General features: G+C 37.3%; 2 protein-coding genes across 2 annotated transcripts; one reads left to right on the forward strand and one right to left on the reverse strand.

Annotated features, from left to right (window-relative positions):
- Positions 1–6,576: 6,576 nt before the first annotated feature.
- On the reverse strand, positions 6,577–10,445 carry LOC125370626. The gene is made up of 4 exons (XM_048376916.1): positions 10,389–10,445; positions 8,286–8,895; positions 7,644–8,085; positions 6,577–6,760 (listed from the first exon to the last, which is right to left on the reverse strand). Exons 1-4 carry the CDS (start codon positions 10,443–10,445, stop codon positions 6,577–6,579), a joined length of 1,293 nt encoding a protein of 430 aa, XP_048232873.1.
- Positions 10,446–16,225: 5,780 nt separating this feature from the next.
- On the forward strand, positions 16,226–18,202 carry LOC125370627. The gene has a single exon (XM_048376917.1). It carries the CDS (start codon positions 16,226–16,228, stop codon positions 18,200–18,202), a length of 1,977 nt encoding a protein of 658 aa, XP_048232874.1.
- The last annotated feature ends 1,028 nt before the right edge of the window (positions 18,203–19,230 follow it).

Consider the following 19,230-nt stretch of genomic DNA (forward strand, 5'->3'; position numbering starts at 1 on the left):
CGATGCTCACCGTAAGGTAGTCCTAATCTTTCTTTCTTAAAATTTTTACCTCTTTACCCTTTTCTTATCTCTCTCATATTATATTGGACACTCATCCAACTCCTATGTCTCACCGTCCCATCCCCGAGTCATCATGCAATATTAAAATTGGTAATAAAGGAAAACATATTTAAATAGTAATTAAAAGCATCATGCAAATGATAATAATAATAATTGAATGAAAAATTGAAATTGCAAATAAATATTCACGAGTGTAAATCAAATTTTATGCATGACACGTGCGTAAACGATATATGACTTTAACTCACAGGGTTTGGCGACCTCCTAGCTCGACTCGGTGCCTCGGTAGGAGCGAGCCAATGCATGATCATCTAATCACGGAAAACAATTTATCAAAACGATGAAACAATTACAATAGATCCTAGGTCTAGATTCTGGGGATCGACCGTCTAAGAATCTCGACCGAACTACCAAAATTCTAACCTCCCCTACAACACGAACATTACCCCCCGTAAAAACGGGTCCAGGACTGCCGGAAAAACACTCCAAATACTTACAATTAAAACAACGGGAGTCGGGTCCCCAAACTTCACTATTTCCGACTCCGCCACACAAAGACAAAACACAAGGCAGTAACCGGACAATTATTTTGACCCACAAATACCATCAAATACACAATATAAACCAAAAGACACAATTAAACTAAGAATTTCTAAAAATAACAGGCCAAAGAAAATTACCGAGACGCTCGATCGCCGGTCGCCGACTACTTCAAATGGGAGTCCAATCGACGATCCGAACACACCATCGGACTCACAACGACGCTGATGACGATCCGCTTCCGATTTTCTGATCCGACACCCGACCATCCGGAGAGATTTGCGAACGATCACGGCCGTCGATTTGCAAACGAAGCCCGATCGCCACGAAACCAGTGCCATCGCGAAGCTTGGTGAGGAGAGTCGGGATACATCCTCCGATCATCCATCCTCCACGGAGCTCGCCGGAAAAGCCCAAAAATGCCGGCTGCCACCATTTTCTCTCTCCACCGTGAATCTCCGATTCCGGCCACCACTGCCGACAGCCAAAACAAAGCCGAGCTAGAGAGGAGTCGATCGGCACCAAAATCGGCGACCACCGGCCGGAAGCGCCCGGCCAAAGAAGCTTCGACCATCTTCCTCCTAGCGAGAGCTCCCGTCGCCCATTGGTGCCGACGCCGCGGCGGCGCGCCGGCACTCCGACGACGCACGCCACCGCAGCTCCTTCTTCTTCTTCGGCTCTCTCTCTCTCTCTCTCTCTCTTCCTCTCTTCCTTCCCCGACTTCTTTTTCTTTCAATATCGACATTAGGCCCCCGAACTTTTCCTTATTACAATTTGGTCCCTCAACTTCCTTAATTACTTACAATTTCATCCCGCAGAATTCCAATTTAACCCCCAAACTTCTTTTTAGCCTTTCAATTAAGCCCTTAACTATTTAATTTGGGCCAAATCCGAATTATTGAAAATACACAATTACAAAAATACCCCTGACCGACATATTTATTTACAAAAATACCAAGCTCACAAATTTCCATTAAAACCCCATAAAAATAACATTATACTTTCAATCCTTATTCCAAAATAAATTTCCAATTAAATCCTACACACAATTAAATTAAATAATCAATTTCCTCAAAATTCTTTTATAAAAACATCCCTTATAATTTCTTCCAAAATTTTTCAATATATAATTTTACTTATATAAATATGCATTTGGAAAAATTTTGAATAACCAAAATATAATCATTTCAAATTAAACCCAATAATAATGAAGCTAAAATTAACTTAAATAAAAACTCATTATTAAATATATAAAAATTCCGGGTGTTACATTCTCCCCCCCTTAAAAAAAAAAAATTCGTCCTCGAATTTTAAAAGAAAAGGGCTTCACTTACAATTTGAAACTAATTAGGAACCTCTCATCTCCAACCCGGCCAGAGAACTTTCCTGGCGAAACTAAACTAAACCACAAGACTCATCAAGAAACCCTTAAACAAAACTGGCGAACTGAAAATCCGCGATCCTCACTTACTACTCCTCGGAAACCAAATCTTCACTTGCTTCCACACACTAAGGGTCCAACACGAGCAAGATCGAAAATACACTTCCTCAGCTCAGACTTACAAACAACTGGATTTAACCTCAAAAACATTACTAATACTTGGCGTAAGTCCAACTTACATGCCACCTCACCAACTGCCGACAAAACCAAGGGTTTCCCACACAAGAAGGGCCAATTCGATCCCCGCCAAAAATCCACTCACCAAATTTCCTTCCTAATGACGCGCCCCCCGCACGTCGGGAAAAATCCTTAACATCTACATCACATCATCCTCGACATAACATCCATCCGATCGCATCAACCGACACAACCATGCCATCCCCGACACAAGATTCCTCCTTGACCGAAATCCAAAAGCGTCCTTTATTATCTAACATGGGGCCTGGCTCCACAGACTCTCGTCATCCGAGAGAATTCTCAAGCTAACACTATTTACTTTGAAAAATTTACTTATTTATTTACTTTATAATCATCAACGATAAAAACTTTATTATCTTGAAAATACTTTTACAAAATCATAAAATCTCTAGCCATTTTTCTTTATATAAAATTCTACAATATCGCTGTGGTGATGATGCCCCCTATCACCAAGGGTTGCAATGCACAATGTATGATGCATGTCCTAAAATGAATTTATGCATGCCTAACGTTGAAATGCCATAATGCATTCTTACGGGATCAAGCAATATTGTATTTTAAAACACTTGTTCTACTTAGAAAAATAAATAATGTTCGCTTAAGTTTCTCCGGATTCCGAGCGTCCGAAAATACTCCCCGCCACCTTTCTTAAGCTTCTTACAATCACCAAAACTCAACCATAGAGCTCCTGACATCTACTCGACTTCCCGTGCACTACTTCGGCTACTCAATAAGACGATGCCCGATGCGATGACGAGGCGAGCTCATGACATGACCGCAACCACGCTCTACACTAAAAGCAGATCATGCGGTGCCCACTATCGAAACAACAATCAAAGCTTCTAAAGGGCACTAATCACTTGAAGAAACAAAGACGAGTCTATCGCGCTCGATCTTCCCATCGCTACAAGCTCATTCTCAAAGACAAAGACCAAAGACAAGCTTACAAGAAAGGAAAGACCGACTCTAATGAAGGTGAGACAACTAGAGTCAATGAAAACAACAAGACAAACTTGATCCTAACTCCGCGATGCCGGGAAAATCTTAACTTAGGTCGAAGGAAATCTAAACCTAAGCTCGATACCAACTTTGTCACGACCCCACGGTGGGCCCGTGGCCTTAGGAATGGGTAGGCTTAAGGCCACCGAAACCCGTAGTAAGCCCCGACACTCACTGATTTAAACAAATCTCATCTCAAATTAATATTATTAAAGTCACAATTTATCTTAATAGTTACACTTTACAAAATTACTTCGGTCTACCAGAAAAACTAGGCGAGACCCGAAGCTCAGAAAATTTACAACTGATACATATACTAATTACTACTGCGGAGAATCTAAGATTTACCATTTTACATACCAAATCAAATACTTCACCCGATGATGAAGGAGTCGGGTTATCAATAAGAGTCATGAGAGAACTAACAGATACGAATCCTGAAAAAACATAAATGGAGACCGGTCTAGAGTGAGTTAAAATCATATATCTAAAACAGTTTCAAATATCTCAATGTCACATTCATTTAATTTTAAAATAATTAGTAAATCACGCGAACCATACGTGTCATGCCATGCTTAAACAAAATTTATTCCACATGCAACGGGACAGAGTACTTCAGTAGAACTCTAATCCCAACTCTAAAATCTCGATTATTTCAACACTTATGTCTCAACTAACCTCAACTCTATCATCTCAAACCTCTCATTCCAATAGGACTGGCTCCCAGAGAGCAAAGCTCGACCAGGGGACCTTACCTCTCCAGGTCACTTAACTCTCGGCCTTAGCCTTTTGGCTCTCTTATCCAATAAGACTGGCCGAGAGCAATGCTCGACCAGGGACCTTACCTCCGGTCACTTAAATATCCAAATAAGAAATCTAGTAGCCATTCGACTCTCTTAATCCAATAAGACTGGCGCCCCGAGAGCAATGCTCGACCAGGGACCTTACCTCCGTCACTTAAATTTCCAAATAAGCCGGCGCCCCGAGAGCAATGCTCGACCAGGGACCTTTACTCCGGCAACCACACTCTACTAAGCCCAGAGAGCGATGCTCGACCAGGGCAGGTCCTAATCTTTCTTTCTTAAAATTTTTACCTCTTTACCCTTTTCTTATCTCTCTCATATTATATTGGACACTCATCCAACTCCTATGTTCTACTGCCGTCCCATCCTGAGTCATCATGCAATATTAAAATTGGTAATAAAGGAAAAACATATTTAAATAGTAATTAAAAGCATCATGCAAATGATAATAATAATAATTGAATGAAAAATTGAAATTGCAAATAAATATTCACAGTAGCAAATCAAATTTTATGCATGACACGTGCGTAAACGATATATGACTTTAACTCACAGGTTTGGCGACCTCCTAGCTCAGCTCCGGTGCCTCGGTAGGGCGAGCGAACATGATCATCTAATCACGGAAAACAATTTATCAAAACGATGAAACAATTACAATAGATCCTAGGTCTAGATTCCTAGGATCGACTGTCTAAGAATCTCGACTGGGAACTACCGAAAATTCGTGAGAACCTCCCTACAACACGAACATTACCCCCCCGTAAAAACGGGTCCAGGACTGCCGGAAAAACACTCCAAATACTTACAATTAAAACAACGGAGTCGGGTCCCCAAACTTCACTATTTCCAGACTCGCCACACAAAGACAAAAACACAAGGCAGTAACCGGACAATTATTTTGACCCACAAATACCATCAAATACACAATATAAACCAAAAGACACAATTAAACTAAGAATTTCTAAAAATAACAGGCCAAAGAAAATTACCGAGACGCTCGATCGCCGGTCGACTACTTCCAGCCGGGTCGTGACGATCCGAACACACCATCGGACTCAGCTGACGTGATGGCGATCCCCGCCCGATTTTCTGATCCGACACCCGACCATCCGGGAGAGATTTGCGAACGATCACGGTACGTCGATTTGCAAACGAAGCCCGATCGCCACGAAACCAGTGCCATCGCGAGCTTGAGGAGAGTCGGGATACATCCTCCGATCATCCATCCTCCACGGGAGCTCACGGGAAAAGCCCAAAAATGCCGGCTGCCACCATTTTCTCTCTCCACCGTGAATCTCCGATTCCGGCCACCACTGTCGACATACCGCCGCCGCCAAAACAAAGCCGAGGGCCGAGAGGAGTCGATCGGCACCAAAATCGGCACCACAACCGCCGGAAGCGCTAAGACGCTGCGAAAGAAGCTTCGACCATCTTCCTCCTAGCGAGAGCTGCCCGTGGCTTCGACGCACTTCACGGCCACCAAACATCCGACGACGCACGCCACTTGCAGCCTCCTTCTTCTCTCTACTCTCTCTCTCTCTCTTCCTCTCTTCCTTCCCCGACTTCTTTTTCTTTCAATATCGACATTAGGCCCCCGAACTTTTCCTTATTACAATTTGGTCCCTCAACTTCCTTAATTACTTACAATTTCATCCCGTAATTCCAATTTAACCCCCAAACTTCTTTTTAGCCTTTCAATTAAGCCCTTAACTATTTAATTTGGGCCAAATCCGAATTATTGAAAATACACAATTACAAAAATACCCCTGACCGACATATTTATTTACAAAAATACCAAGCTCACAAATTTCCATTAAAACCCCATAAAAATAACATTATACTTTCAATCCTTATTCCAAAATAAATTTCCAATTAAATCCTACACACAATTAAATTAAATAATCAATTTCCTCAAAATTCTTTTATAAAAACATCCCTTATAATTTCTTCCAAAATTTTTCAATATATAATTTTACTTATATAAATATGCATTTGGAAAAATTTTGAATAACCAAAATATAATCATTTCAAATTAAACCCAATAATAATGAAGCTAAAATTAACTTAAATAAAAACTCATTATTAAATATATAAAAATTCCGGGTGTTACATCATGGGTGGTATGTCCAGCACTTTGTTCTATCCAATCCCAAGCATCTTGTTCGTTGAAAATGACATCATGGCTTGTAATCAACTTCTCAGTGATAGGATTGAAAAGCCGGTAGCCTTTTGTCTCCTTGCTATAGCCGATAAAGATACATCTACACTTTTCTCATCAAGCTTTTTTCTTAATTCTGATGGAACATGAGCATAAGAAATAGAGCTAAAAATTTTAAGATGACTCACGTTTGGCTTTTTCCCAAACCATGCTTCATATGGAGTTTTTCTTGTGACTACTCGTGTCGGTGAACGATTAAGAACATATACTGCAGTTGCTACTGCTTCTGCCTAGAACTTTGAGGGGAGATGCTTGTCGTTTAACATGCTTTTGGCTGCCTCTATGATTGTTCTATTCTTACGTTCTGCCACACCGTTCTATTGTGGTGTATAGCTTGCTGTTAGTTGCCTCTGAATTCCATTGTCGCTGCAAAACAATTCAAATTCTTTGGACATAAATTCCTCTCTATGATCTGTTCGCAGTGTAATGATTGAGCTTCCATATTCTTTCTCTACTTCAGCTTTAAATTGCTTGAGAAAATCAAGAGCCTGTGCTTTCTCTCTTCAAAAATATACCCATGTCATTCTTGAAAAATCATTAATAAATATTAAAAATACTTACTACCAGTTAGAGATGGCATTTGCATTGGGCCACAAATATCCGCATGAACAATGTCACGGGGTTGGTCTTTTCTACCAACGAACCGTGCGGCACTAGCTACTTTCTCGCGGAAACAAGTAAGCTAGTCAGCCTTACTCTTCGAATGCTAGGCAAATTGCTAGCTAGGATGGCAAAAAGAACAAATGAGAGCTTAAGAAAGCTTAGAGAGAGAACTTCTAGAGAGAGAAACTACTTGCTCTTCTATTAAGCTTGAATTGCTTAATTCTACTTGGTTCTACTTCATGATTAGAAATGAATTCTCTAAGCTATATATAGGCCTCCACCTCCTCAATGGGTGGTGAGGATACGTTCAATCTAATGGTTAAAATTAAGTATTTAGAATGTTCTATACATTTTCATACTTATCTACACATTCTACAAGCTTCTTGATTATTCTAGAATGTTCCAGATGCTTCCAGATGATTCTAGAATATTCTAGAATCCTTCCTTGCTTTGTAGCGAACTCTGAAGGCTTCCTGGGCCATTGAACCTTCGTGCGAAAAGGAGAAATATGCAGGCTGTGACAACAAGCATGAGAGGTTTAGTTGCTTTCCAAGACTTATCCACCGGGAACTTGTCATGATTATGTTTCCCAAAAATGCAAGGTTCACAATTGATGGAGCTCATTATTTGCACAGCTGGAAGACCATTCACCATCTTCTTATTATGCAACATTTATAGTCCATTAAAATTGAGATGAGCGACCCTTCTGTGCCAAAGGATTGAATCGTCATTGGAGGCAATTAAACAATTAAAATCAATTTGTGAAAACAAGATAGGAAACATCTTGTTCTCAAACATTTTCACCGAATGCACCAATTCCCTACTCCTTTTGTCATAAATCATACATTCTTCGTTATCAAAGATGGCATAATAATCCTTCTTCAATAGTTGACCCAAACTCAAGAGATTATTAGCCAAGCTAGCAATGTACATTACATTATGAATGTATTTCCTACCAGATTTACAATCCACGGCAACTGTGCCTATACCACACACCTGGACTTGACTGTTGTTTCCCAACGTAACTCTTGATTTCTTTGACTCATCAAGATCCATAAAATAATTCTTGTTCCCTGTTATATGATTGTTGCAACCACTGTCTAGATACCAAACCTCAGAAGACATAGCGACATTAGCAGCTAAATAAGCAACAAACAAATTATCTGAAGCATTATTTTTCTCTTCATGAAAGTTAGCCTGATCCTTCACTTGGTAATTTTTTGCTATATGGCCATATCCCTTGCAATTATAGCATCGAATTGCATTTTGATCAGGTTTAATTTTTGCCAACAATTTTCCTCATTATGATTACTTTTACCAAATGTGAGCATGTAGGTTTAACATTACCATAATTTTTCACCTGACTATGTGATTTACCCCGTCCTTTTCCATGTTGCCCACGTCCACCTCCACAGCTTATTACTGGATCCACCTCTTCCTGAGTTTTCAGACTTGTTAACATCAGCTTTAATTTGAAAAGCTTGATCCACAGATGTTGCAGTTGATCTATTCAAACGTGCTTCATGTGATTCAAGAGAACCCATTAACTCCACTAAAGAGTAGTCAGATAAATCCTTAGATTCTTCGATCGCAGCTACAACATGATCGAATTTTGGCGGTAAACTCCTTAAAACCTTCTCAACAATCTTTTGTTCTGTCAACTCTTCACCTAGAGCTCGAATTTGATTCACAAGAGCAGAGATTCTTACTGAGTAATCTTGAGCTGAATCTGAAGACTTCATTGACAGATTCTCAAAATCACGATGAAAGGTGTGCAATTTTACCTTAATAACCTTGCTGGACCCTTGATAATGCTCTTGTAGAAGATCCCATGCCTCCTTTGACGTGGTTGCTCCCATCACTCGTGGGAATATTGCATCATCCATGCTTTGCTGAATGAAGAATAAAGCCTTAGCATCTTTCTTTTGCTTTTCCTTTAATTCATTCTTCTGGGCTACTGTCAATCTTGGGGCTTCTGGATCTTGATCAGGATCTTCAAATCCACTTTCCACTAAATCCACAACCTTTGAGATCTAAATAAAGTTCGCATTTTCACATACCAAAATTGATAATTGGTACCGTTGAAAATGGAAATATTTTGAGCATGGGATGAGTTATTATTGGCTGCCATTTACTCTCTTGTTTTGTATGACACACTCTCTCACTTGTGTTTTTTTTTTTTTTTGCTCTGATACCAAATGTAGAAAGAGAAAGACACAGAGATATGAGCAAATGAAGAGAATGTTATTGAATAAAAGATGAATACTTCACTGGTGCTAAAGAACGTAAAATACTTTTGGTCCTTAAATAGCTAATAAAATCTTAACAACTTGACTACAAATAAGCAACTAACAAGAAAATATCTCTAAGAAATAGCAACAACTGGAAAGCTAAAATCATGCCAACAACTAAGTGCAAAACCAGGTGGCAGTAGCTTGAATTAGACCAAATCAACAGTGCGTTGGTGATTTGGAATTGGTGAACGAATTAATTTGCTAGATGATCCTTGGGTTCCTAATCTATACACTGGAAACCATGTTTACTCCAAAATGCACCGGTGCTTGCAAATAATTCAGTTAGCTCCCTTATCAATCAAGAGGACAGTGAATAGAACTGTGGTTTGATAAGGGCATGTTTCTCGCAGTAAGATGCAGAAGCAATTCTTCAAATCAAGCTAAGCCACAGAAGGCCACCTGATGGTCGGTATTGGTTGCACTCAAATTCCGGCATTTTCTCTATCCGTTCAACATATTTCATAGCACGGGATTCGTAATTGAACTTTACGCCTTCGTCAACCTCATATGGAACTACGCTAGTGATACACAAATGCTGGATGTTAAATGTTCCGCTTAGAGCGAAGCACTTTATGTGGCGGCTTAATCATAATCTCCTTCCCAGCATGGCAAATTTTAAGAACCGAAAGCTAGATGTGGATGAGATGTGAAGTAGATATGGTGATTGCGTCGAGACTCAGACCCATGTTTTCAGAGAATGTCAATATGCTCGTTCGATTTGGCTTACCTCTCCTTTAGGGTTGAGAGTCGATACAATAGTTGTGGAAGATATGAGAAACTGGGTGAGTAAAGTACACAGTGTGGGTGATGATGAATTTCTTGAGAAATTTGCTATGCTACTTTAGTGTTGTTGGAATCTGAGGAATAACTTTATTTTCGAGCATAGGGAAGATGATGTTGTTACTGTGGTAAAACGTGCTCTTGTTTTTCTGCATGATTTCCAAACATCAATTGTTTCTTGTAGTGCTCTGATTGCTTTACCATTCAAGTGGTCCTCTCCTCCGTCAGGCTTCATTAAAATCAACACAGACACAAGAATTGATGGAAATAGAGGCTCAGTGGGTGCTGGTGCTGTGGTTCGAGATCAGGCGGGTTCAGTCCTCTTCTCTTTGCAAAAACGAGTGTCACTGAGGCGTTAATTATCGTTCATGACTCAAACTTCCAGCAAGTCATAATTGAGAGTGGTTCTTTGACTGTGATTAACGGGCTTCAATCCAAGGTGTACGGTTTACTTCCTTTCCACCAGCTTCTAGAGGATATTCTTTCTCGTTGCTGTTCCTTTGATTCATGTTCTTTTAGTTTTGTTAAAAGGGCTGGCAATGCTATTGCTCATTGGCTTGTCAAGAATGCTCTTACTATTGACTCTACCCATTTGTTTATAAAGCTCCCTTTCAACCAAAAAAAATATATATATATATATATTTATGTTGATAAATTTCATCACTAAACTGAAAGTTTCTTTGAAGTATACTATATATCTATGTGTAGTCTAATTAGTATAGTCTTTTGTTCATCGATCGAAATTTGATTCTCTGAGAAGCATCTTAAGATTCTAATCTGAATATACTAATATAAACAATGAATTTTCTATGAAATTCTCTTGAAAGAGATAAATATTTTCAGTTAATAGCTAAAAATATCTTTACTATTTGACAAAGAAAAAGAGTTAAGGCGAAGTCAACTCTACTTAATTTCCGTGGATTAGAATTAAGGCGAAGTGAAAACTATCATTGTATAGTCAGGTCTAACTTTCAGGCCGACGAATAAAAAATAAAATACATGTATTCTTAAAATTAATAGTTCAGATGCTGAGGTTTTCAAAGATAATGATAATAAAGTAATCGTAATATTAAGAGATAATGGAAATGATATGGAAAAATCGGGCGGGCCCGCACAAGGCATTTTGAATTGGATACCGGTGGCTTTTTGTGACCAAACATTATAATCATTTGAACATCAATTTCTACATAAATGCTTAAAAACATTTAAGTCAACTAATTTTTATATCCTAAACTTCAAAATTTGACAAAATTAAACTAAAAACTAACAACTTAATTATCATACCTTTTATGGATAAATAACTCTGATAGTACTAACATTTTGGCTTATAATTTCAATTAATATCAATATTTTAATTCTTTTCCTTTTAATATTAAAATTTTAATTTTCGTAATAGACGACGGTACTTATTGAGAGTCCGTTCAATTTTTTATAACGTATAGAGTGAAGCTCCATATCAGCATTCCACTCACCATCCAAGTCACACTTGACTTTGAATAAATTGTCTTATTGGTAATAAAACTTTACCACTTATATACAAATAGTACTAATTCTTCAATTTACTTCTTTTTAATATCACAATCATTATTTCTATTTGAATTGATAGTACCTATTAGAATTCAGGTGATTTTTTATTGATGTATTAATTAGTATCATTCTTAGATGAACTTTTAGCTTAGCTACCATGTCAGAAAAAAGTATCGGAATTCCAATGGCTACTGATGTCACCAAAAGTATAAGGTAACAACATTGTATTAACATTAGTCTTTCATTGGTGTTTTAGGTGATTGTTCATAAGAAAAATTCTAGTTATCTTCATGTCTGGCATGACCCTAAAGATTAGGAATTCCAATTTTTCAAGAGTTATACTTTATGGTTATGTAAATGGTGGTTCGCCTATTGAGTATGTTAGTAGTCTGGATGGATTATCGAGTATTGGTGAGTTCTTAACTCACATGAGAATTCACCTTTAGGCGAGTCTCCATTAGCTACCTTCAATTGAAACAAAAATAATAGGTGTGGTACCAAAAATAAACGAATTAAGGAATTTATATCATTTGGATATAAATAGAAAAGCTTTCATACCAACATGACAATTTATTCAAAGTCAAACGTGATATAGAGAGTGAATAGAATGTTGATGTAGAACTCTACCTTCCATATCATCAAAAATTGAACAGATTATTAATAGGTGTTGTCGCCTATAACAGAAATCAAAGTTTTAGTATTAAAAAAATTAAAATATTAATATGAATTGGAAACATAGACTAAAGTTTTAGTACTAATAGCACTATTACTCCTATTATTTAGTCAAACGATAGGCGCCTCCTTCCTAAAAAACAATCCCCAAGACCTCTCCGTTTTTGTATGTATGACATTATAAGCGAAAGCAAAATAAGCTCTGGAAAGGATGAAATTTGCTTGTTCCTTTTTGAGAACCTGCCGCCTCTTTCTGATGATCTTGCAGAAATTAAGCAGCTTATAAGGTTGTTGTGGTCAAGTTCAATGGCACCTTGGGAACCACACTGGGGTTCAATGGACCCAAGTCCACAATTGAAGCTCATAATGGTTTGACTTCTCTTGGCTTAATTGCTAATCAAATTGAGTTTCTCAGTTCCATGTATGGATGTCTTGGATTAGTTGATGGTGAGGGAATAATTATCTTTTGGAATCCTACTACTGCAAAATTTGTTCCACCGGATATTACGGTTGATTTCAATTTTTTTGAAATTAAAAATTTTGGTTTTACTGAGTAACGGATTCGCCTTCCATATCTTACGTAAATTAAATTTTCATATTAGCAAGTAATATTTGGATTGGCTTCCTTCGTAAAACAATCCTGGACCTCTCTACATTCAAGAGGCAGAGATCAATCATTCGTGAGAATGACATGTTTTGGCTCAATAATTTGGTTTAGTTGCACATTAAATTGGTAGTAAGTTATTGAAGGATATTGCAAAAGTAAATTGGGTTTGTTCAAATCTAGGTGGTATTCTTTTTGCCTCAATTTTCAAACATAAAGGCCATGTTTAGTTTCAGAGAATTTTTTTATTTTAATTTTCAATTTTTTTAAAAAAGTTTTATTTTTATAAAAATTAATAAAATTTATAATACATACTTGCAATTATATAAAATTTTTATTTTTTATTTAGGTGATATTTTAAATTTAAAAATTAAATTTGAAATAAATAAATTCAAAATTCATTATTTTTATTCGAAAACAAATGGTTTCTTACATGAATAAAAACATAAAAAATATATTAAAGCTCGGAGTCTGATTAGTTATAAAAAACTATATTAGTTTTCTAGAAAGAAAATTTAAATAAAAATAGAAAATAAAACTTTATGTTCACTTGTGCTATTTTCATAAAATAAAAATAAAAAACTATATTAGTTTTCTAAAAAAAGAATTTAAAGAAAAATAGAAAATAAAACTTTATGTTCACTTGTGCTATTTTCATAAAATAAAAATAGAAAACATTTTTTCATATTTTTAAAATTATAACTAAAATTTCAAAAACATATTTAATATGTTTTCTATATTTTTCTTTATATAAAAAGTCACTTATTTTCAATTGAAAATAAGAAATTTTCACTTAATCTATTTCAAGTCTACTCTTTATACTTAAAATATTACTCAAATAGAAAATAAGAGTCTTTTATAAAATAAACATATTTTATAAATTTTCTATAAAAATAATAAATTTTTATTTTTCTTAAAAATTAAAAAATAAAAATTAAAAAATCTTTACAAGTAAAAATTACTTTCACAGTTTTTCAAAGTTTAATTATAATTTTGAAAACATTAAAAATTATTTTTATTTTTATTTTAAAAAATAATATAAATGAACACAAAATTTTATTTTTTATTTTTATTTAAATTTACTTTTATTTTTATTTAAAATTTTTATAGTTTTCTATAAAAACATATTACCCATAGCTTTTCAGAAATTTGTTCTCTGCACAAAGTAGATGTTGGAAAGCCGTGAAGGATACTTAGAGTGAAAAGACAGTTTTAATATCAAGTTCTCTTTTAAATTTTAAAATTATATTTTTTATATATAAATATAAATACAATATCTATTTTTTCACTATAATGGATATTTAAAAAAAAAATAGATATGTAAATTTTGATGTAAGGGCCATTCTCAACACCGAAAAACAACAATAGTTTTTCAAATTTTATAGTTACAATATATAATACTTTTTCAAATTTATTATATACTCAATAATATATAGAATAAAAATATTATATAAATAAAAAATCGTCTAAAAAATGTACAAAAGTAAACAACAAACAAGAATTTAAAAAGCCTACGGAAGTAAGAAAAGAGTTCAAAAAGTGTACAAAAATAAGAAAAAGTGTTCAAAGAGCGTAGGATAGTAAGAAAGGTCAAGAAGTAAAAAAAGAATTGTCCAAAAAGTATATATAAGTAAAAGGATGTCTAAAAAGAGAAAAAAAGTAAATTAATAAGAAATTAAAATTTTAAAATGTGAGGCAAAAGATAAATAATATGAAAAAAATAATTGATCATGTAATTACCTCTAAAGATTATGACTTTTTCACTTACTCTCAAAGGCAATGGGATCTAAGATGTGAGGTTACAAATTGAAATAAAATAAATCTTTTAATAGGTTGGGATCTAAGATGTGAGGTTACCATGAACAGCTCTCGGCTCCCTTTGGTATCAGAGCCTTGATTACGGAGAAGAGAAATCTAAACACCATGACTACAGAAATTACTATTCACACTTTTGCTCTACAACTTTCTCCTTCATGTAAGAAAACTATATCTAACAAGATAGATCATCTTGTAGAAATCTCCCATATACTAGAAAATGTTCAAATAGAAAACACTTTAGTACCTATTATGAACCCTTACAATATTTTTAAGAAACAAAACTTTGTCAGAAAAACCTTTAACCAGCTTATCCATAAACAACCCCTTACAGTAAAAGAATATGTCCAATCTTCTTCTCTTTCTCAGTGTTCTCTTACTGCTACCACATAGGAGCAGTACGTTACTCTCGAGATCCCAACCTCCTTCATAGAACAGTGGAGAAAACAGGGCTATACCTATCTCCATCTTGGAGCAGTTAGACTAGTCTTATCCTATCATGGAAGGATGGGTTTACCGGTCACAGCCCGTATGTCGTTACTGGACACAAGATATCTCAAGTATGAGCATGCAGTGATCGGAACGATCGTCACAACACTCAACAGAGGAAGTGTTGTCCTGACCTTCTTCCCCAACTTTAATTTATCTCTCAATGATCCTTATCTCTCCACTGCCTTAAAAGTTCAAGTCCAGATAACAGGAGCAAATCAGGTTGATAACACTCTCTCTGCAACTCTACACCATCAGATAGTCTACAGACTACAGGATCATGCGTTTAACCTGCAGATCCCAGGCTTTCAAGCCTCTTCTGATGCGTTGTTCATCATGGCCGATTCTGGCCAGATCCCCACTATTGTCCAGGCTCCCAGACAGTTGGAAAAGGAAGATCTTTAAAAGTTGATCCCGACTGAGTGGGTCACCAACTACGAAAAGCTTCAGGCATCTCAATCTAAGCCTGTTCAAGCTACAGATCCTCTCTTTATCAATCAAAGAGATGGAACTGTCAAAACGATCTTCACAAAGACTAGGGAATCTTCTTCAGCTCCATCCATCTTTCAAGCATCCATGATACAATCAGTATCAAGGCCAAGGGAAAAGATCCCTATTCATTCATTCCAGTCCTCTGGAAACCAGATCTATGCCGCCCATGTTAAAGGACACTTCGTCTGGGATGTTGCCCCAGAGATGTGCCGCCCTGGATGCACTTGTGATGAGGACTTAGATTTTGCTGAACCTTATTTTCGGCATCCAGAAAAGAATCCTCGAGACATGTCACCGGACACTCCTTGTTCAGAAAGGAGATCAAAGCCGGATGACCGGGATCCAGATGGTTCCCAAAAGCAACAGACAAGTAAAACACCACTCCCAATGTTTGATGAGGCTATCAAGTTCCTTGCAAAAGAAGGAAAAACAATCATTGATATCTCTTACGATGAATTCAAGGTACTATTGGCTCAACTTAAGGTCGAATATGGAAAATCCCCTTCTGCAACCTGCAGAAAAGAGATCCAGAATGATCTAGGAGTTTATAGGCTGGAAAACGAAACTTGCAGGAGCTCAGCTCCTACAGGGTTTGAAACCACAGTTTCGATTACAACGCCATGAATTTCTAGATGTTCTTCATCTCTGTCTTCCATATCAGCGGTACAACCAGCAATTCAAGAGTGCTATATGTTCCAACCAGAGGATTTCCCTCCTTTAGGGAAAACAGATAACAAGAGATCAGAAATCCTTCCTTCAAAGATTTCCCCCTCTAGATCACTAGAACCGCTGACACCACTAGAAGAGGTGCTAAACTGGCAAACCTCCAACTCAATCGTCCAGAATACATATCTAAAAAAGATAGATGGGAAACTGGACCAAGCTTTACACCTAGCTCAAAAGCTGGATCATAAGTTGGATACTTTCTCACAAGAAGTACTCCAGCTTCATTCATCACTTACTGCAAAGTATCAGGCTCTGGATAGAGAGCTTCGGATACCTCAGCCCATTACATCCGCCTTTATACAAAAGGAAAAGGAGATCACACGGCTGAAAAAACAAATAGATCAAATTGAGCATGATCTTCGAAGAGACCAGTCTACTATGATTCCATCCTTTACTTCAGCAGCCTCCACATCATCGGCTATTGCTCCTTCGTACTATTCTTCATTCCCTTTTCTTTCACAACCAGAACAACCACAAGAAACCCTTTATCAGCCCTTTGGCACCTTCTCTCACCTTTATCCAAAAAACTCAGAAACCCAGCAAAAGAAAACCTCTCCTCCTTTAGCCTCTAAAGACAAACTTCCAGAGCAATCTCTCATCAGTCCGTATGATTCAGAATCCTCTTCAAATACTTCAGAGATGGCGGACATCACTAAGATTCTCATGAACACTTCTGCTACTGATCCCAGTCCAGAAATAGTGGAACCTGAGGATGAGGATGCTCAGTCATTCTTTGCTCCCACTGGAGCTCCAAACCCAAGGTCAAAACCAGCTAGCACGGTACCTTGGTTCACTTTTAATGACCTACCACCATCGAAATGGAAGGACAAGCTTTCCGAATTCTTGGCATGGATTGATCTCCAGATGACCTTTGAAGGGGCCACACTCAAAAAAGTCCTTGCCGAATTTGTCACAAGGTTTACCGGAAGCTTAAGAGATTGGTTTCAGTCTCAGCCTGAATACACTAGGCTTCAATTTGTCACTCTGCCAACTCCATTAGCAGCAGTAACAATCCTCCATAACCAGTTCCTTGGGAGTTATGACCTTGTCATAAGACAGCAGAAACAAGAGTTCTTTGATCGAAAATGCTGTTCATTAAAAATGAAGGATCTGGAAAAGCACTATTCGGCTATGTCCAAACTCTACTATGTCATTGGAGGACATGATGGTGACGATACACTAAAGTATACCTTCATCACCTCTCTGCCGGATGAAATACAACCTGAGGTCAACAATATGATTGCGGCAACAAAGAGACCAGTCACCTCTATTACACTTGGCGAAATTTGGCAATTCACACTCTCTTCCATTAAGAGATTGTGTGATCAACAAGAGCTATTCAAAAGGTTATCTCAAAGGGATTTGATAGTTCAAAAGGCTTGCAACAAGAACCACCTCAAGATTAAGTGCAAAGCCGCCAACTGCGTCTGTTCAAATTATAAGATGAAGCCTGGACATCATTTCCAGAAATACACGCGCAGCAACAAGAAGTTCAGGGAAAAGACCCCAAAGAGGTTCAAATATTTCCGTAAGAAACGGAATCAAGGGTACAAGTCTGACAGGTGTTTCATCTGTAAAAGAAAGGGACACTATGCAAAAAATTGTCCTAGGAATCCAGAAAAGTCAGCAAAGATGATCCAACAAGTCAGCATGTCTTTATCTCTTCCAGACTCTTTTGAAGTGGAGATAGAATCTCTACTTTCGGAGCAAGAGGATCTTACCCCAAAAAGCTTATTTGGGTTAGAAATGGAGTTCTCAGACTCCACAGAGTCCTCACAAGAATCTTCTTCAGACCCAGACGATAGTGAAATACCAATCTTGATGATTGATCTGCATGAAGAAAGTCAGGAGAATATTCTGGAAGATGTAATACAATATCCTCTCTCTCCAACCCTACTGTCTTCTTTCTTTGTTTCTTCCCCACCTCTTGAAACTTTTTAAATTACTACAAAACCCCCTCCAGTTCCATATATTCCCATACAGATCCTATCTTCAAAATACTCCAAGCTTGTACCAGTAATAGCTTTCTTTGACACTGGAGCACAAAGAAGCATGATGAACCCAATGGTTCTCCCATCAGAGTATTGGAAGCCCCATGATCAGTTCTTCAGGGCAGCCAATGGTCAAACCTTCAAAACCACTCTGATCACAAGACAGAAGATCGAAATATAGTTTTTTCCTGATTACGTTGTATGGACGCACATCATTGGTTCGGATCTTCCAAATAAGGATATCTTGATAGGTTTTGATGTTTATCATCAAGCTCAAAAGCTCCAAATTCTTCAAACTGGCATAAAGTTCGAGAGACAGTTTCGGCCATACACTGAAACTTCAAATCTATTTTCTCTGACAGATACTATTCCACCATTCTTACCATACACAGAAAAATTCCTTCAGTTCTGTCTAGAATCTCATTCACATTTTCAACATCCTCTTCCTTTATGGAAAAATCCACAATTCTATATCAGCCTCCCCTTCAAACTTAATGAAGACATTAACCCTACTAAAGCCACACACATGGGAATGTCTCCCACAGACCTAGCCCTTGCCCGATCGGGAATGCCCGACCGCTACAGCAAGGCCTAATTGAACCCACTACTTCACAATGGGCTTGCCAAGCCTTTTATGTGGAAAAAAGGTCTGAAAGGATTCGAGGAAAAAAGTGGCTTGTCATAGACTACAAGCCCTTAAACCATTTTCTTCAAGACAATAAATTTCCTCTTCCTCGGATCTCAAATCTCAAAGTCCATATCCAAAAGGCCCAATACTATTCCAAATTTGACCTAAAGGCGGGCTTTTGGCAACTCGGTATCCAAACAGGAGAGATACAAGATCGCATTTTGTATCCCTAATGCCCAATACCAGTGGACTGTTATGCCCTTTGGGCTCAAGACGGCCCCATCTCAATTTCAGAAGACCATGATTGAGATTTTTGGGCCTATCCTTTACTCTTCTTTGATCTACATCGA

Source organism: Ricinus communis, chromosome 7, assembly GCF_019578655.1.
Source record: "Ricinus communis isolate WT05 ecotype wild-type chromosome 7, ASM1957865v1, whole genome shotgun sequence".
NCBI classification, from domain to species: domain Eukaryota; kingdom Viridiplantae; phylum Streptophyta; class Magnoliopsida; order Malpighiales; family Euphorbiaceae; genus Ricinus; species Ricinus communis.